The sequence below is a fragment of the Hyperolius riggenbachi genome, chromosome 1 (assembly GCF_040937935.1).
Source record: "Hyperolius riggenbachi isolate aHypRig1 chromosome 1, aHypRig1.pri, whole genome shotgun sequence".
Classification (NCBI taxonomy): Eukaryota; Metazoa; Chordata; class Amphibia; order Anura; family Hyperoliidae; genus Hyperolius; species Hyperolius riggenbachi.
Genome location: NC_090646.1, coordinates 326,628,986 through 326,649,954, shown reverse-complemented (window position 1 = coordinate 326,649,954; position 20,969 = coordinate 326,628,986). Strand labels below are relative to the sequence as shown.

At 44.7% G+C, this 20,969-nt stretch overlaps 1 protein-coding gene across 13 annotated transcripts in view; it reads left to right on the top strand.

Moving 5' to 3' along the window:
- Window positions 1–20,969, top strand: part of UNC13A (unc-13 homolog A) — a 384,964-nt gene that overhangs the window by 116,649 nt on the left and 247,346 nt on the right. For all 13 annotated transcript variants that reach the window (XM_068233882.1, XM_068233881.1, XM_068233874.1 and 10 more), the window contains one exon: window positions 574–784. In XM_068233882.1, the coding sequence (XP_068089983.1) occupies window positions 574–784 (211 nt within the window). The remainder of the gene's footprint in view (window positions 1–573; window positions 785–20,969) is intronic.

Sequence of the window (20,969 nt, the reverse complement as noted above, 5' to 3'; positions counted from 1 at the left end):
TCTGATTAGCCGCCGGAAGAAGATCGATGACATGGGGATCCCCACGGCCCAAGAGAAAAGCTGACAGCCTGGGAGAGAGGCTGGAGTCCCACTGCGCAGCGCCGATCACGCACGGGACTTCAGACACCATCAGAACGAAGCTATTTACCTACCCCGAGCTGAGCTTGGGATTACCACTCTGGGCTATTTTTTCCTACCCCGAGCTCAGCTCGGGGATACCCCCAGGGAGGTTAAATGAAAGAAGGAATAATTTTGAATTTTTTTACCTGTTTACTTTATTTAGGCTACATTTGTCAAATATAAAATTTTGTTTATAGATCAGAGACAGTTTAGTCTACAAATATGTAATTATAAAGGAAATTATAAAGGAAAATCAGCATAGGGCAAATTCAAAGGACCAGATGGGTATTTTTTTTTAATTCTTGCATTAGCTGCCAACATATGTTGCTGGCATCTGTTTGTGTGGTAAAAAATGACTACATATGGAAAAAATGGTATGACATTAGCAGTTCTCATGTGCAACATCTTTAGAAATAATTTTAATAGCTACAAAATCACTGTTTTGCTTTACAGACAATGAAGATCCTGACAGTGCTGTTGATGATCGTGACAGTGATTACCGAAGTGAGACTAGCAATAGTATCCCTCCAGCTTACTATTCTACTTGCCAGCCAAATGCCTCTGTACACCAGTATCCTGTGAGACACCAGTACAGTTCCCATGGGTCTTATACTGACTCTGCACACAGCTATGATATGGATTTCTCAGATCAACGTCCAATCAGGTACAGACAGTCAGTTATTCACTGTCAATTGATGTTTAAGTTTTTGAGAGCTGAGTATTAATGGTAAAGCTTCCTTGTTGTATGATTGTGATGAACATCTTAATGCATTAATATGTTAGGGATAGCAGGATGGAGGGGTGTGTTTGATCCCCTCTGACCTGTCTCCTCTTTCCCTGGATGGCAGGCGTTACGATAGCGCAGACTCTGCCACTAACGGGCGCAGTGATGTGGAGTCGGTCTCCGGTTCAAGCCGCCTCACCAGTCGGCAGCACTCTCTGGAGAGCCGGCAGTCACTAGACCTGTCTGATAGGTGGGTCAGTCCCAAGATGTTGCAGTGTGGGTGCTGCAGAGTGACGTGCTCGTCCTTTGCACAAGCCAAGACAGGCCGTAATATATTTAATAATGCCATAAAATGAGACATGGCTCTTTGAGAAGGACTGGGAGTGCTGTATCATGTCCCGTGGAGGACCAATCTACTTCATTCCTCCATTGTATAGTATTAAACCATATAAAAAAGATTGTAAAAAAAATTGCTATTTTCACAAGAAGAGTAAGAATTATGTTAGGTAGAAACTACTGTTTTCAGTCTAGGCTACATTTAGCAGGAGAAAGATAAATGAATAACTAATGGCACTGTGCCTATCTTTATATGAATTTCAGATCACTGACCATTTTTAACATGAAACTTCAACCAAATTATTTTATTTTGCCAGTGGAACAGGCAGGATTAGAAACTGTTAAATTTGTCTTCTTCTCCTTCTCATTAAGAGATTCCATTTACTTCTTGTTTTTGGGTCACATGACAGGAAGTTAAGAAATAACACCTTATGTAACCCAAAATAAATTTTTCTTAGTGTGAGGAAATAATAATAGCCATTATCAGGGTTTTATTGTTGCTTTTCTTATTGTTGAAGAAAATATTTAATTCCTGCTACTGGTGGAAAATCTCCTCAGCAAGGATGAAACCGGTGTGCTATAATATATAGGTTCCTCAGGTTTAAATATTTTACTTATAAACAACAGTGAGACAACTATACCATAAAAGTTTACAATGCTTCAAGGACCAAAGTACAATTCTGTAAACAAACATTTCTCAAGAAAATGCCACAGTATCTAGGTGCCTGTTTATCGTACTCAAGCCATGTATATATATGTTGTCTGAAATGATTTGTCATGATCACTTTGGGTAACATTATTTGTAATCTGAGCTCTCCCCATCAACCTGTTCTGTCCTATGGAGAGAAAGGGGGAGAACAAACAGGAAGCATTGCACTGCAGTTAACAGCAGAAGCTATAATGGCAGTCAGCCAAGTAGTATTTAACTCTGAAATTGGGGTCACCTTTGCTATGCTAGATCTTCACTGAAAACAATAACAAATAATCATTATGACTGATGAAAAGCTACCATGTGAGTGCAGCTTAACAAGAGTTAGTGGTTCGGGTGATGTCTATAGCAACTTGATAAGTATTGGTAAGATTCAGGATGTGTGGGAAAGGTATCCACCCTCCTTTCTACTGCACAGAGGGCACATGAGCAGATATGACCATTTCACTCAAATAAAAAAACAAACCTGAATTCCCTTTGTTTTTCACTTATGAAAAAGTGTATGACAGATTGGGATTGCTCTTGGACGTTAGGGCTGGTGCACACCAGGAGCGCTTCTGAGCGTTTTAAAAAACGCTATCGCTTTAAAAGGCGCTTGGCTAATGTACTGTATTAGAATAGGATGGATCACACCAGAGCGATTTGATTTTTTTCCCCAAATGCAAACACGGGTCCTGCAGCATTTCTGCTGATTTCTGAGGCGATTCAGCCTCAATGTTAAGTATAGGAAAGTGTAAAATCGCTCTGAAAAGTTCTAGATCAGAGTGATTTTCCAAGCGTTTTTGTTACCAAACCAGTACACTTGCAGCTGTACTGTACATAACAAAAATGCTTCACAAAAATGCACCAAAAATCGCTAGGTATAAATAGAGAATCATTAGGCACATACCTAGAATCGCCTTGAAAAATCACTTCAAAAAGCGCTAAGTGTTTGCGTTTACGCTAACATTTTTAGGTGTGCACTGGCCCTTAATCAGTTTAGTTAAAGTGTGATCCTGGGAGTGTCGTGAGAAAGAACTACTGTCTTAAAGAGAGTCTGAAGCGAGAATAAATCTTGCTTCAGACCTCATAGTCAGCAGGGGAATGTGTGCCCCTGCTAAAACGCCACTATCCCGCGGCTTAACGGGGGTCCCTGATCCCCCAAATCCCCTCCGTGCAGCGGGGGAGCGCTTCCGCATTGGGGCAGGGCTAACCGCCGCAGCCCTGCCTCCCGTGCGTCTATCAGACGCGTACCTCCGCCTCTCCCCCGCCCCTCTCAGTCTTTCTTCACTGAGAGGGGCGGGGAGAGGCGGCGATGCGCGTCTGATAGACGTGCTGTGAGGCAGGGCTGCAGCCGTTAGCCCTGCCTCCAGGAAGAGCAAAATTTACGACCAAGTTGGTCGTTGATTTTGCAGGGGGGGGTTTGGGGGTGAAGGGACCCCCGTTTAGCCGCGGGATAGCGGCGTTTTAGCAGGGGCACACATGCCCCTGCTAACTATGAGCTCTGAAGCGAGATTTATTCTCGCTTCAGAGTCTCTTTAAAGGACTACTATTGCAAAAAAAAAATTAAACTTAGAATAAATGTGTATACATACTTATAAGAAGTATGTTTTTGCCAGAATAAAAGGCTCTATGAATCACTTTTCTCCTATGTCCCTGTCACTTACAGTAGGCAGTAAAAATCTGAAATATCTGACCTATTTTGGACTAGTCAATTTCTTCAAGGAGGATACTATCTCTTTATTCTTTACAAAAGCACTCCCTGGAAAGGATCTATATAAAGAAGTCATAATATTTTGGAAGTTAACTGCACAACTGCCGTTAAGTAAGTGCTTTTGAAAATAAAAACCTATCAAATCTGTCAGATGTTTACTGCTACTGTAAGTGACGGCAACATAGAAGAAAGTAATTTATAGTGCATTTCAATCTGGGAGAAGTTTACTTTTACCACACATGTATTTTAAATTTTACAATTATTCATGATTTTTAAATTTTTCAGTCTGTAAGTACTGGTCTTCTTGAAAAGAATACAGTGTAACCCTACAAATAATTTAGTTCACAAACGTATAACAAAATATGGTAAGCAAGAATTAATGGTATAGAACAGAATGGATGATACCTTGGATTCTTTTCTGTCATTACTTAATTTTCTATCATTAATCTATATGCATTATTTTCATTACATGAGAGTATAATAGAATTACTCCACTCCTTTCCAAAGATATCAAAATATTGTAACTTATTCTTGGCCTGTCATGGGGTGTGTACTTGTAAATCTGTCTGCATGCGCGCTTTAAGATGTGGGTTCCTGTTGCAAGTTGGGGTCCTTGTATCTGTGTGATCCATATGTTTTTCTCTTCTTTTTTTGCTGCTGATTCCAGTAAATGTCATGGCATATGGGCTTGATTGTTCACTGGTTAATAACCTTGTTCTCGGCTGTTTGTAAGTAGGATGACTAGTGTAGAGCTATAGTTCTACCAGTAAAGTGGTATAGCAAATATATTTTTATCTGTAATATTAGAAAGAATAGAGCAGAGCCTCTGTAACCCCACCAAAGTTGTTTTGTATATTTTCATTAACTAATTTGCTAAGTGCCTAAATGTTCCCTTCTATCATAGACTGCAAAGTTTGTTTATAACAATTTACTACATTTGTATGGTGAGACTATACAGGATGAGAACAAAATTATAGAAAAAGTTAATCTGCTAAAAACAAGTGAATAGGTAAGATTACAGATATTGCATGTAAAAGATAGCTAACTGCTGATATTCTACCATTGCAAGTTGGAAACATCTACCTGGTTGCTATGGGTGACACATATTTCTCTTGCTAGTACTAATTCTAATGTCTTAAAGTACACACAGACGTCTGATAAAGTTGGTATTGCTTTTAAAGAAGATAGCTGTTGCTTGTATTTCTGAGTGACAGAACAGAGATTTAACTTCTGATTGCAATGAAAAACTATTATCCATCCGTTTTCTTTGTTTACAAGTATAACATAGTAAAGTAGTTCAACCCCCCCCCCCCCCCCCCCCCACACACACACACACACACACACACACACACACACTTTAACCCTCCCACTTTCTCCCCACTTTCAGTTTCTCTCTTTGCCTACAGGTCACTTTACCTCTCCTACCCCTGGAGCACTGCAGTGCTGCATTGTCTGTCTGCTGCACTGCAGATATGGAAGACTCTCAAAATAAGAATTTGCTGCACTGTAGTACTAGCCACAAAAGTTAAATGTTTAGCAGCAGAGGGGGGAGATTAACAGTGAGGTTCTCTCTACCTGAGAATGCAACTCTGCTGCCAGCTTCATGCTTGCTGAAGGGACCCCTTGGTCCTCCTGTGTGAGTAACGGCATAGTTCCCAATGTACCTATACTACTAATAAAAAAATCCGTGAAAATGTACTAGGGCTTTAACTAGTTCACCACTGAGGAGTTTTTTCCCCTTATGGGGAATTTAACTTCTGATTGCAATGAAAAACTATTATCCATCCGTTTTCTTTGTTTACAAGTATAACATAGTAAAGTAGTTCAACCCCCCCCCCCCCCCCCACACACACACACATACACACACACACTTTAACCCTCCCACTTTCTCCCCACTTTCAGTTTCTCTCTTTGCCTACAGGTCACTTTACCTCTCCTACCCCTGGAGCACTGCAGTGCTGCATTGTCTGTCTGCTGCACTGCAGATATGGAAGACTCTCAAAATAAGAATTTGCTGCACTGTAGTACTAGCCACAAAAGTTAAATGTTTAGCAGCAGAGGGGGGAGATTAACAGTGAGGTTCTCTCTACCTGAGAATGCAACTCTGCTGCCAGCTTCATGCTTGCTGAAGGGACCCCTTGGTCCTCCTGTGTGAGTAACGGCATAGTTCCCAATGTACCTATACTACTAATAAAAAAATCCGTGAAAATGTACTAGGGCTTTAACTAGTTCACCACTGAGGAGTTTTTTCCCCTTATGGACCAGAGCAATTTTCACACACACAAAAAAAAATTATTTCTCGGTTTTCAGCCATTATAGTTTTAAAATAAAACATGCGACTGTGGATAAAAGCTGCACATTTTATTTGCCCATTTGTTACAACATTTAAATTATGTCCCTAGTACAGGGGTCTCAAACTCAATTTACCTGGGAGCCGCAGGAGGCAAAGTCAGGATGAGGCTGGGCCGCATAAGGGATTTCAGAAAAAAAGTCAATCAGCAGCTCCCACCCACCACCCCCAATGCCGGCATTTCCACCGGCATTTCCTGGAAGGGGCAGAGCTTTCAGCTTCAGCTCTGCCCCTCCTGACGTCAATCGCGGCGCATCGCCGCTTCTCCCCGCCCCTCTCTGTGAAGGAAGAGTGAGAGGGGCAGGCAGAGGCGGCGATGCACCGCGATTGACGTCAAGAGAGGCAGAGCTGAAGCTGAAAGCTCTGCCCCTTCCAGGAAATGCCGGCAGATTGCCCCCCGGGCGATTTGGGGGCTCTGCAGCCCTCGTTTAGTGGCGGGGATGCGGCAGATTACTTGGGAGCACTGAAGCGAACTATAAGGAAGCTTTTGCCGGCGCGGGCCACAAAATATTGTATCGAGGGCCGCAAATGGCCCGAGGGCTGCGAGTTTGAGACCCCTGCCCTAGTACATTGTATGGCAACAATATTTTATTTGGAAATAAAGGTTTAACTTTTTAGTTTTGCGTCTGTCACTAATTACAAGCCCTTACTTGCACAAATAACAGTAATATACCCTCAGGACATACATTTAAAAAAAAAAGTTGAATCCCTAAGGTAACTACCGTAATTTTTGGACTATAAGGTGCACTTTTTCTCCCCCAAAAGTGGGGGAAAAATGAGGTGTGTGTTATACTCTGAATGCTACTCTGTGGTCCATGCTAGTGATGTCCGCCCGCCCTATCAATGCTAGCAATCTATACCCTTAAGCATACAAAAACAAGCACTGAAAATATTGTGCATCTATGTGTACCCAAGTTGTGCCCTTTGGCAATCAAAAGCATGATTATATAATCAACTAAGAAAAAAGGAAAGCCATCCTGGGCCAATATGTATCTCTATAAATCAAAACCGAGTCAGATCTCTCGTGAAAAAACTGACTTTTGTTTAAGCAAGCTAAGTTCATTAAAAACAATTAAAAACATCAAAGAGTCACCCAGAAACCACCAATTGTAATTGGCGTTAACCCCTACCGATTGTAATAATGATATTAGTTTCAATATTTCATAATAGATTCACTGGTTGATGCAGGCGCTATATGTGACCACATAAGAGAAATAAAGTGCTCCAAAGTGCTATCACAAAGTGTCCAGTGCCTATGTTACTATCAAAAAGAAATGTGTGCATGCCCACGCTCCCCCATCAAAAAACTGCGTGCGTGCGCATACAGACACATACACAGACCGATCACATGTGTCATCCACAAATTGTCAAATACAAACAACAAAAACCAATCCTGTGCAAAATCGGGTGTACCCCCACATAAAACAGTGAGCGTGCGCATGCACACAGGCCCCCATATAAATACAATATTCAATAAACCAAGAGTGCAAATACAGCTACACGTAGAGGAACAAGTACTGGTAATTGAAGCAATCTACTCTTGTGCATATAAATCCCCCAGCATAGGAAGCCAAGGAGTCCTTTGAAGTGTCTCAGTGCTAATCATAGAACGTGCAAATATACTAGAAGCGCCTGCTTACCAGGAAAGAGGTCCGGCGGAGGAGTAGCGCGGGGGGGGGGGGGGGGTTGATGCCCGAGAGAGTGCCTTACGCGGTCGCAGCTGGCGGCTGCTTCTGAGGAGGCTTATTGTAAAATATTGAAACTATTATCATTATTACAATCGGTAGGGATTAATGACAGTTACAGTTTGTGGTTTTTGGGTGACTCTTTGATGTTTTTAATTGTTTTTAATAAACTTAGATTGCTTAAATAAAGACAGTTTTTTCACGAGAGATCTGACTCGGTTTTGATTTATAGAGACACATATTGGCCCAGGATGGCTTTCCTTTTTTCAGAGCGCCCTGGATGAACAGGTGACGGCTCACGCTGCGGTTTTAACTGCAGTTGCTTAGCGGGGATGGGAGCATAGATTTCCAGCACGGATGAGGGGCGGGCAGCAGGAACATAAATGGGTGTTTATATATTTCTATTGCTGGTACAGATAGGAGGGGGCAGGCAACATTAGCATGAATAGGGGTATAGATTACTAGCATGGATGGAAGGCAGGCATCAGTAACATGAATGGTGACATATATTGCTAGCATGGATGGGAAGCATGGGGGGGGGGGGGGGGTGTAAGGTAAGATTTAAGCCATGGGTGGGAGGTAGGCAATAGTAACGTGAATGGTGGCATAGATTGCTAGCATGGATGGGAAGCAGGCATCAGAAACATGGATGGTGGCATAGATTGCTAGCATGGATGGGAAGCAGGCATCAGTAGCATGAATGGTGACATAGATTGCTAGCATGGATGGGAAGCAGGCATCAGAAACATGGATGGTGGCATAGATTGCTAGCATGGATGGAAGGCAGGCATCAGAAACATGGATGGTGGCATAGATTGCTAGCATGGATGGGAAGCAGGCATCAGAAACATGGATGGTGGCATAGATTGCTAGCATGGATGGGAAGCAGGCATCAGAAACATGGATGGTGACATAGATTGTTAGCATGGATGGGAAGCAGGCATCAGTAACATGGATGGTGACATTGATTGCTAGCATGGATGGGAGGCAGGCATCAGTAACATGGATGGTGACATCGATTGCTAGCATGGATCTCCCATCCATGCTAGCAATCGATGTCACCATCCATGTTACTGATGCCTGCCTGAATGGTGACATGGATTGTTAGCATGGATGGGAGGCAGGCATCAGTAACATGAATGGTGAAATATAAAATAGATTGCTAGCATGGATGGGAGGCAGGCATCATAAACATAAATGGCGACATAGATTGTTAGCATGGATGAAGGGGCATGCATCATTAGCATGAATGGGGGCGTAGATTGCTAGCATGGAGGGGAAGCAGGCATCAGTAACATGGATGGTGACATAGATTGCTAGCATGGATGGGAGGCAGGCATCAGTAACATGGATGGTGACAGAGATTGCTAGCATGGATGGAGGGGCATGCATCATTAGCATGCATGGGGGCATAGATTGCTAGCATGGATGGGAAGCAGGCATCAGTAACATGGATGGTGACATAGATTGCTAGCATGGATGGGAGGCAGGCATTAGTAACATGAATGGTGACATTGATTGTTAGCATGGATGGGAGGCAGGCATCAGTAACATGAATGGTGACATAGATTGCTAGCATGGATAGGAAGCAGGCATCAGAAGCTTAAATGGTGACATAGATTGTTAGCATGGATGGGAGGCAGGCATCAGTAGCATGAATGGTGACATAGATTGCTAGCATGGATGGGAGGCAGGCATCAGTAACATGAATGGTGACATACATTGCTAGCATGGATGGGAAGCAGGCATCAGAAACATAAATGGTGACATAGATTGTTAGCATGGATGGGAGGCAGGCATCAGTAGCATGAATGGTGACATAGATTGCTAGCATGGATGGGAGGCAGGCACCAGTAACATGAATAGTGACATAGATTGCTAACATGGATAGGAGGCAGGCATTAGTAACATGAATGGTGACATAGATTGCTAGCATGGATAGGAGGCAGGCATTAGTAACATGAATGGTGACATAGATTGATAGCATGGATGGGAGGCAGGCATCAGTAGCATGAATGGTGACATAGATTGCTAACATGGTTGGGAGGCAGGCATTAGTAACATGAATGGTGACATAGATTGCTAGCATGGATGGGAGGCAGGCATTAGTAACATGAATGGTGACATAGATTGCTAGCATGGATGGGAGGCAGGCATCAGTAGCATGAATGGTGACATAGATTGCTAGCATGGATGGGAGGCAGACATCAGTAACATGAAAGGTGACATAGATTGCTAGCATGGATGGGAAGCAGGCATCAGAAACATAAATGGTGACATAGATTGTTAGCATGGATGGGAGGCAGGCATCAGTAGCATGAATGGTGACATAGATTGCTAGCATGGATGGGAGGCAGGCATTTGTAACATGAATGGTGACATAGATTGCTAGCATGGATGGGAGGCAGGCATTAGTAACATGAATGGTGACATAGATTGCTAGCATGGATGGGAGGCAGGCATCAGTAGCATGAATGGTGACATAGATTGCTAGCATGGATGGGAGGCAGACATCAGTAACATGAAAGGTGACATAGATTGCTAGCATGGATGGGAAGCAGGCATCAGAAACATAAATGGTGACATAGATTGTTAGCATGGATGGGAGGCAGGCATCAGTAGCATGAATGGTGACATAGATTGCTAGCATGGATGGGAGGCAGGCACCATGCTAGCATGGAGGGGGGGAGAGGGATCATTAGCATGGGTAAAGGGGGTAAGGTAAGATTTAAGCCATGGATGGGAGGCAGATATCAGAGTGAGCATCTCCATGTTTTCATGTGTGGTTAAGCATTCCTTAGGGAGGCACCACAAGATGCCCCTGCACAATGGTCGCACCTGGTTTATTTTTTTCCCCCTAGTTTTTTTCCTCTAAAGCTAGGTGCGTCTTATAGTCAGGAGCATCTTATAGTCTGAAAAATATGGTATTTATGTATTTTCTTTATGATATATATATTTATTTTATTTCGGTAAGTATGGGAGAGTGGGGGAGGTAAGGGGTAAATTTTAATGGGGCCTTAAGTATTTTTATTTAATTTAATGTATTATGGTGTAAATTACTATTTTGCCACTAGCCCCCTTCCCCCCCCCCCCCCTTTATGCCTCCTGTGTACTGTGTAACAGGAAGTAATGCGTGTATATTTTACCTTCACTTTTGTCAATGACCACCGCCATCTCATTGATAGGCACTTAGATCAGTGCAGATCTTCAGAAGTTCTTGAAAGTACATACATAGCAAACCTAGCCATTAAGATAAGAGTGCTATAATTAAAAAATCTTTTTAAATGCCTTATTTTTGCCAAAGGTGCAGCAAGTACGCAACCATTACTCCCTCCTGCCACCAGCTCCAGACTGCCAGGCAATCTTTAGCACATATCGGTACTCTGGGATTCCTCCGAGACCAAGTCTTTCAAATAAAACAGTACAAGGAGGTGATGTGTGCACATTACTAGCTTGTAATGCTTTGCCCAACCTCTAGTTCAAGAATGAAACCATAGGCAGGACTGAATAGCAATAAAATTACCAATGCTATTGTACCAAAATGATTCATGGGTATCAAAATTAATACTTGGAGATCCACTTGAAGGCCTTAAATAGTCTGACATGCCCATAAACCCATAGAGTATTAAGGATGAGTGAACATATTTTCACAAGAAGCGAAATTGTAGCCACTCATGTCTGAGAGGACCACCACAGAGAGGGATAAATTACGTGGATGACGTCCTCTCTCTACTGTGCTCCACAGTGCACTTTGTCCTGCCAACACTTACTGCTTCTGAAACTTCCGCTGTGAAGGAGGAATTATGAGGAGGATGGAGTGCTGGAGGACGTCACGTCACCCAGGCAAATTAACCCTCTCTACCAACCCCAATCGCGAACACCAGCAGGAGCAATTTTATATCTCATGACACTGTGCTCATTCAACCTTATAAAACATTTTGTTGAATTGAATGGATTTTGAATTGAATGGATGAAACTGGGCATCAGAAGCAAAAAGATTACAGTATTGAATATTGTTTGTTTTTACTTTTTTGTTCATGGCATATCAGTGATGTAGAATTTGAGTACAAAATGTCAGCTTTAAAAATAACTTCAGTATTCTCTTCACACACAATCTGACCATCCTGGTCCTAAGCCCCTAACCCAACAAACCTTCTTTTCTCCCTCCCCTATGGCCATAGGGCTAGAAAAAAACACATGCCAGTAACTATCCAATTAAAATAATCAAATCAGCAGTTGATCAAAAGTGAAGTCTTCTACAAAAAAAGAAAAAAAAATTGCATGTAACACAACATAGTTACGTAGTGATTTAGTTACATAGTTATTTAGGTTGAAAAAAGACATATGTCCATCGAGTTCAACCAGAGAACAAAGTACAACACCAGCTTGCTCCCTCACATATCCTTGTTGATCCAGAGGAAGGCAAAAAACCCTTACAAGGCATGGTCCAATTAGCCCCAAAAGGGAAAAAAATTCCTTACCAACTCCAGATATCAATCAGATAATATCCCTGGATCAACATCACTGGGCATTACCTAGTAATTGTAGCCATGGATGTCTTTCAACGCAAGGAAAGCATTTAAGCCCCCTTTAAATGCAGGTATAGAATTTACCATAACTATTCCTGTGGCAATGCATTCCACATCTTAATCACTCTTACTGCAAAGAACCCTTTCCTAAATAAATGGCTAAAACATTTTTTCTCCATGCGCAGATCATGTCCTCAAGTCCTTTGAGAAGGCCTAGGGACAAAAAGCTCATCCGCCAGCTTTTACATTGCCCTCAGATGTATTTATACATGTTAATTAGATCCCCTCTAAGGCGTCTTTTCTCTAGACTAAATAAACCCAGTTTATCTAACCTTTCTTGGTAAGGGAGACCTTCCGTCCCACGGTTCAATTTTGTTGCTCGTCTCTGCACCTGCTCTAAAACTGCAATATCTTTCCTGTAATGTGGTGCCCAGAACTGAATTCCATATTCCAGATGTGGCCTTACTAGAGAGTTAAACAGGGGCAATAATATGCTAGCATCTCGAGTTTTTATTAACATGTCTTTGTGCAAACGACTGATATTGGTAAAAATTTCACAGAACTTGCTAGGCACAAGATATTGGACGGGAGACACTGGCGCACGGAAGGGGGTGTTCCGGGTGTCTGGAACACCCCCCTGCACAGAGACCGGAAGTGGGGATGCCAAGTATTCAGCCTTCATAACGGGCATCGCCTCCTCAGAATCTGAGCAGCGGCAGCCACGGATGTTGTGTCGCATCTCAGCTGCCGCCTGCTCATGTGTGCGGAGAGGGTCTCAGACCCTGACTTGCGGTATGAGAGCGGGCGGGGGCGGCGCAGACAGGGTCATACTGACCCGCTGGGGTACCGGTAATTTTCCCGGGAGGCCCCCGCCTCCACATCTCTGGTGGGCCCTGCCCTGACTGGCTAGTGTGGAAGTGGAAAGATCTACCCCCGGCCACCTCTCCTGTAATGATCAGCTGGTGCAGTGCTGTAATCAGTTGTAGTAATGTAGTTTTGCACTGCCGCGGCTGTTCATTCCATGCCCCGCCCCCAGTTTTCTGGCTTGCAGTCAGAATTAAAACACCAGCCATGCTCTAGCTGCAGCCACTGCGGTGCACTGCCTGAGCATAAACTCTGCCCCCGTCAAGAAGCATTCCGATTGGTGCAGGCAGGCACCAGCACACAGTGTGAGCTTGCAAGCTGCACCTGCATGCAGAGTACTCACTGTGCTGTCAGGGAACTTGAGGAGCTTCCGGGATAGTTGCTGGCTGCCTGCACCAGACACAGGAGAAGTCTATGCTGTCCCGCGGACACAGTAGGCCCCGCCCCCTACTTGATGAGATCTCCACTCAACCTGGGAAACATTGAAGGAGAGTGCATCTTACCTGTTCAGCCCATCCCCTGCCCAAAGGAAGCCCCGCCCACCCCACCTAAGAAACTGAAGTGGAAGAGGTGGATAGCCAGAAGTAAGCCAGCCACCTGCCTAGAGGAAGCACTGCTCCCATACGGGACTGTGAAAACTGAAGAGGAAGTAGCAGCTCTCACTGGGATCCTGGAGCTTGGCTGCAGGAAGCTGTGTCCCTGCCTGGAAAACAGTAAGATCATTTTTGTATGGTGTCAACAGCACCCACAGCCAGTTACCTCTCCCCCTCTAACCACCCCACAGTGACCTCTGCCCCCTCGCCACCCCCCAGTTAGCTCTCCTCCCTAGCCGCCCTCCATGACCTCTCGGCCAGGCACATCTTACCTGCTAGCCACAGTCTAGTGCCCTCCTATCCCCATAGCCACCTCCTAGTGACTTCAGCCCTAACCACTCCTCAGTGACCTCTCTCCTCCCTAGCCACCTCTCAATGAGATCTCCCCCCCCCCCCAGTCATCTCTCACAGTGACTTCTCGCTCTCCCCCAGTCACCCCCCAGTGATCTGTCCCACCCAAGCAAGCCCCTGTGACCTCTCCTCACTCTAGCCAGCACCCAATGACCTTTCCTCCCCAGCCAACCTCCGATGACTCCTCTACCCATAGCCACCCCCTAGTGACTTCTCCTACCCGAGCCACTCCCATGACCTCTCCCCCCAACCACCTCTTCCTTTCTAGCCACCCCTAGTGACCTCTCCACCACCATACATCCCCTAGTGACCTCCCCCCCCAGTGACCTCTCCACATCCAGCCAGCCTACTTGACCCCCTATCCCCATAGCCACATCCTAGTAACTTTTTCTGCTCTAACCACCCCCAGTGACCTCTCTTCCTCCCCCTTACCACCTCCCAGAGAGCTTCCCCTGCCATCTCTGACTGTGACCTCCTGCTCCCCGCAGCCACCTCTCCCCCACCAGCAACCCCCCCATGACCTCTACCCCAAGCCAGCCCATGGGAACTCTCCCCACGCTAGCCACCCCAGTGACCTCTACTTCCCCAGCCAACCCCCAGTTACCAGTTATCTCTCTCCCCGTAGCCACCTCCTAGTGACCTCTCGCATGCTAGCCAGCCCCTATGATCTCTCCCTCAGCCACCCGCCAGTGATTACTCACTCCCAACCAACCCACAGTGACTTCTCTCCACATAGCCAACTCTCAGCCATTCCTCCCAGCAACCTCTCACAGTGACCCCTCCCCACTCTAGCCACCTCCTGATGACCTGAGAAAACAGACCAACCCGGCTCTGGATCTCCAAAGTCAGCAGCAGGAGAGGCGAGGGGAGAGGCCCACAAAGGTAAAAGCAAGAGAGAAACGCAGGCCAGAAACCCACTAGGAGTGATTTTTTTTGAGCGCTTTTCCAACATAGCCGATCAGGATTAGATTCAATTTGCGTTGATAACGAACGCATATCGAATCGAACCCTGATCGAACATGTTGCATTTTATTGATTCGATCAGCGATCGCATATCGATCACATGATGAATCGTATGTGTGAGGGGGGGTTGTTTGCCCACAGCACAGCAATGTAAAGCCCTATCTACACCATACGATTTGTCATGCGATCGCTGATCAAATTGATAAAATCCAACATGTCCGATCAGGATTCGATTCGATTTGCATTGATAACAAACGCATATCGAATTGAACCCTGATCGAACATGTTGCATTTTATTGATTCGATCAGTGATCGTATAGCGATCGCATGATACATCGTATGAGAGAGGGGGGGGGGGGATTGTGTTGGTAAACCTTTCAGGAATCCCCCCCTTGAAAATCCTAGATTTGCCCCTGGGAGAGACATTGTGAATGTATTTTTAAATGTTTTTATATTAGATTGGAGTAATTAAGGATTTTGATAACACAACAATAAAGGCATTTGCACTTTTTGAATTGATTTCCAGTGTGGTTAGCGCACAATTATTCTTCTCTTCATTGCATTGTGAATGTATGTAAGTTAGTTCGGCCTTCTCTACTATCAGTTGAGAAGTTGATCAACCATCTGAAGAATAACCAAAAGATATTGCGGTAAAAGATAAGAAGAATCTGTTCAATTTCTGCTGAAACAGCATTTAAAGTAGACTGGAAATTGTATTAATTTCCTTTATTGAAAAAAAAGATGACTGAGAGGTGACCTGATTAATATGTATAAATAATTCAGAATGCAAAACAAAAGCTTAGCAGATTAGCTTTTTGTCCCTAGGCTTGTACAAAGGACAAGGGGACATGATCTGTGTTTGGAGGAAAAAGTTTTTGTAATCTATTTAGAAAGGTGTTCTTTACAGTAAGACTGGTAAAATCTGGAATATCTTGCCACAGAAAGTAGTTATGGCAAACTGCGTGCTTCCTTTGCATTGAAATACATCCACAGCTATAATAACTAGGTAATTCCCAGGATTTATCTGAATGCCATCTGAAGTTAGGAAGGAAATTTTCCCTTTTTACGGTTAATTGACCCGAGCCTTGTACTGTTATGCTAGGTACACACGATACAAATTTTTTTTTTCAGATTTAAAGAATTTTTATTTTTGAAAAAGATATTTTAACAATGACAAAAAAGACAGACAGCGCTACATATCGCGCTCTTTATATAAAGACAGTATATACCTATTGGGTGACTAGCCAGTGTCACCCTTTATCTATAATCAAAACACAATATGAATTAAATGCAGACTTATTGCCGACAGGACTTTCTATAGATTATTTAAAGACTACTAAGACCATTGAAGTGGCTTTACTGATTCACATGGCTGCCCCCATGTGAATGGTTCAAGAAACTAGAGATGGGGTGCTTCTATATAAGCTTCTGGTGTGGCGGAGGCCCATAGGGATCATACACTCCGTCAACACCTCTACTTGGTAAGTCTACTAGTTTCTGGTCAAAAAAGAACATGAGTTTTCCTGTTAGAGCTAAAACATAGAATTAACATGAGACAAAACAACATACAGAGACATTAACCCTCCTGGCGGTATAAAAAAATACGCCAGGAGGCAGCGCGGCAGTTTTTTTTTAATTTTTTTTTTCTATATCATGTAGCGAGCCCAGGGCTCGCTACATGATAGCCGCTGCTCAGCGGCATCCCCCCGCTCTCTTCGATCGCCTTCGGCGATCTCCGATCAGGAAATCCCGTTCAAAGAACGGGATTTCCTGGAGGGCTTCCCCCGTCGCCATGGCGACGGGCGGGATGACGTCACCGACGTCACTGACGTCGGGTCGTCATTGGGAGTCCCGGGCCACCCCTCGGCGCTGCCTGGCACTGATTGGCCAGGCAGCGCACGGGGTCTGGGGGGGGGGGGCCGCGCGCCGCACCGTATAGCGGCGATCGGGGTGCTGGCGCAGCTAGCAAAGTGCTAGCTGCGTCCAGCAAAAAAAAAAATTAAACAAATCGGCCCAGCAGGGCCTGAGCGGCACCCTCCGGCGGCTTACCCCGAACTACGTTCGGGGTTACCGCCAAGAAGGTTAAGGAATATAAAGAGAAACATAAAGAAAAGACAGAGAGAGAGATAGAAGAGAGAGAGAACTGGCCAGCTCTGTGGAGGTGCGAAACCATGAATATGTTATGAAGAAGAAGCCTAAATCCCCAAGTGCCCCTATCCGTGCTCAATCATGACAGGACGCTCCAATGGCAGGGTGTCAAAGAATGTGTGAGCAATTAGATCTCCATCATGCGTTTGTATTCCTCAGATTCAGAGAATTCAAACCAAGGCCTCCATGTCTTGAGAAATTGCTCATTTTTCAAATGGATGGACTGCGTTAAGTCCTCCATGCGTTCAAATGATTTAATCTCAAGCAGCCATTCTGAAACCGTGGGGGCCTGGGTTGACTTCCAGTGCCTTGCTATAATTATGCGAGCCGCATTTATAAAATGTTTGGAAAGAGACCTTTTATACCTTCCGAGGCTTCTTGGGGTGTTATGTAAAAGGTAATAAGCGGGGTCAGCAGATGCCTCTACATCTGTAACCTGTGTAATGATGGTCTTTACAGAATCCCAAAATGGGGCGATGGCAGGGCAACTCCAAAATATGTGTACAAGGGTGCCTGTATGTGCTGTGCATCTCCAGCACAAAGGGCTAGAGTTTGGGTATATCCGATGTAACCTTTCTGGCGTGTAGTACCACTGCGTTAGAAGCTTATAGCCTGATTCTTGAATCCGAGCTGACGTGGAGCTTTTATGTGCCAAAATGAGGATCTTCCACCACTGAGTATCCGTGAAAGTCTGGTTTAGGGAAGCCTCCCATTTGGATCTCAACCAATTGGGAATTGCATAATTTGCAATAAGCATGGCGTAAATTTGTGAGATCCCCTTAGTAGCATATCCTTCTTCGTTACACAGCTTCTCAAATGGCGTGAGATCCCGAGTTAGGTTTTGTCTATTACCCATACTGAGTAAATAGTGTTGGAATTGTAACAAGGACCATGGATCTAAGGCAGGTTGGTTTAGTTTGGCCTTCAACGCAGTGATACTCAACCAGGAGCTCCCTTCGAATAAATGGTGAGCTCTTAGTGGCCGAGTGCCCCTCCAATGTGTGTATGCAAGGCGGTTCGTTCCCAAAGGGAACATTGAGTTGTCTAGGAGAGGAGTCATTGGAGAGGGCCAAGGTGAGATCTGTGAGGGCTTGTTGGCTTTGAGGAATGATTTCACAGTGTCCGCCACAAGGGGGTAAGACACACCAGGCACCACAGTATTTCTAGCTGTCCAAGGGAGGCTAGGTAGGAAAGGGCAGACCAGGTCCCGTTCCATCCCAACCCACTGTTTCAATTGGTCATGGCGGTGCCAGTCTACTATACGAATCAGCAGGGCGGCAGTGTGGTACATCTGCAGGTTTGGCAGCGCCATACCTCCTTGTTCTTTGGGGAGTATGGTTAGGGTGAATTTTGTTCTAGGAGGCTTGCTCCTCCAGACAAATCTCTGAAGATATTTGCGAATTTCGCGGAAAAAAGAAATTGGAACAGAGATTGGGAGGGCCTGAAAAATATATAAAAATCTGGGCAGGACATTCATTTTAATTATGTTGACTCGGCCAAACCAAGAGAATTTCGCCAAGTCCCATCTCAATAGATCTGCGCGGATTGTGGCAAGGAGAGGTATATAGTTAAGCTTAAAAATCTCAGACAGAGAGCTCGGAATTTTGGTTCCCAAATAGGAGATTGCTTTGGGTGCCCACTTAAATGCAAAATTGGCCTGTAGAGTCGACTTTACATTCGAGCTCAGACCTACATCTAGCGCCTCGCACTTATCATAATTGATTTTTAGATTAGCTAGTTGGCCATATAGCTGGAACTCCTTTAGGAGATTAGGGACAGAGATATGGGGATTGGATATATAGAAGAGCATGTCATCTGCGTAAGCAGCTATTTTGTGCTCTGACGATGGGAACATTATCCCTGTGATATAGTAACCTATGGTGGGTTTTAGAGTTGTTGTCCTGGATGGTGGGTATATAATTTGAGGTCTGTTGGATTTTAAGAGCGCGGGCTAACAGTCGGCTGCATTTATTCCCAAACTCATAGTAATGGCGCTTGCAGCGTGTAGCTGCAAAGCGTGCTTTATAAAATAAGAGAGATTTCAGTTTTTCTCGCTCCACTGTAAGGGATTCCAAGTCAGATCTGGATAGAGAGCCCTTATGTTTGAGTTCCAATCTATGAATCTCAAGGAGAGATCTATCGATTGCTTCGTTCCTTTCTCTTTTAATTCTACTGCCCTCTTGCATGAACACACCTCTAATAACGCATTTATGTGCTGCCCAGGCAGACATAGGGGACACCTCCTCGGTAGTGTTGGTGTCAAAATATGATCCCAGGGCCCTTTCGATCTTAGAGACTACGGCATGGTCCTTCAAGAGGGAAATATTTAGGCGCCAGGCGGATGGACCTCGTCTACCCTCCAAAATCTGGAAAGTGGCCTCTACCGGGGAGTGATCTGATATAGGGCACGTCCCTATACGAGCATCTGAAGCTACAGTTAAAAGATTATGGGAGACCAATATAAAGTCAATGCGAGAGTATACTCCATGTGTGTTAGAAAAGAAAGTATAGTCTCGCTCTGCAGGGTTGCAGATCCTCCATAGGTCCACCAGCTGTCTCGTCCGAAGGGCTAATCTACACTTGTTAGCTATTCTGTATGGTAGTGCAGCTCTGCCGGAAGAGGTGTCCAGGGCAGGATCCAAGGCTACATTGAGGTCCCCTCCCATGATCAAGTCCCCCTCAGCAAATGAGTCCAGTTCCTGTAGAAATCGTTCTAAGAATGTCTGCTGGCCAGAGTTAGGGGCATAAAAAGAACCAAAAGTAATCATGCGGTTATTTAGAAGGCCTTTTACAAGAATATATCTACCCTCAGTATCTAAGCACTGCTGTACCCGGGTTAGGCAGATTTTGCTCGAGAATAAGATGGATACGCCCTTGGTTTTAGAATTCTTGGATGTGCAATGGAATGCTTGAGGAAAGCGTCTATCACCTAGCCGGGGATGATCAAGCCCACGGAAATGTGTCTCTTGCAGGAGAGCCACTTGAACCTTGTTGCGGTGCAACTCTGAGAGAAGAGCGGAACGCTTCTCTGGAATATTCAGACCCCTGACATTGAGCGTCTGTACTTTAAGTGTAGCCATAGCGGCGCTCGGGGAAATTGTGCCAATGTGACTTCATGGATCTCGACCCACGAGCCGGCCTTAGTAACAGGGATAGAAAAGAAATATACAGAGAAAAAGAAGAAACAAAGAACATAAACAAAGACAACATTTGGAGCAACTGCTCCAAAGTATGGTACACAGGGAAGAAAACCTCCATGAGAACCATCGCCCACATTGGGTCAATTCCTCTCTCGACGATAGGAGAGAAGGAACTAGAGTAGCCCAAGGAGGGGAAGGGAGGGAAACGAACCTCCTTGGAGAGCAGATCCCGCCCCTCCCGGCCACATTAACAATATGTACGGTTTAAACCATATAACAGTAACTAGGAGTGAACATCCCTTAATAAACACCCCCATAGAAAGATCTATATTTGATAAGGATCCTTATACCGGGCCCCTCCACGATAACAGCTCCCAACCCCCCTCAACAAGGGTAACCCTCCGAGTTTTTGTGTCAAAGGACATTCTGCCATCTGCCATCGTGTTCATAGCCGACCGCCCCTTAAAGCGTGCGGCCAGGAACAGCCAAGAAGCCTCCTTCAAATACACTTGCCAGGCTCCCCCTCAGGCCCTCCGCGCCCCCCCCCCCTCCCAGCAGGTCCGGGGTTTATAAACTAAGATCCATATCCAGCAAACCCCTAGGCCCATTCCCAATGTGGGAAAGACTATAAATGCATTTATACAATAAATATAAATAGCAGACTACCTTGTAGTTAATTACTTAAGCAGGCACATATAGACTGGTCATATGATGGTGATGCCATTTACTCCCTGCATACCTAGATGGGTGGAACTGCATAGCTT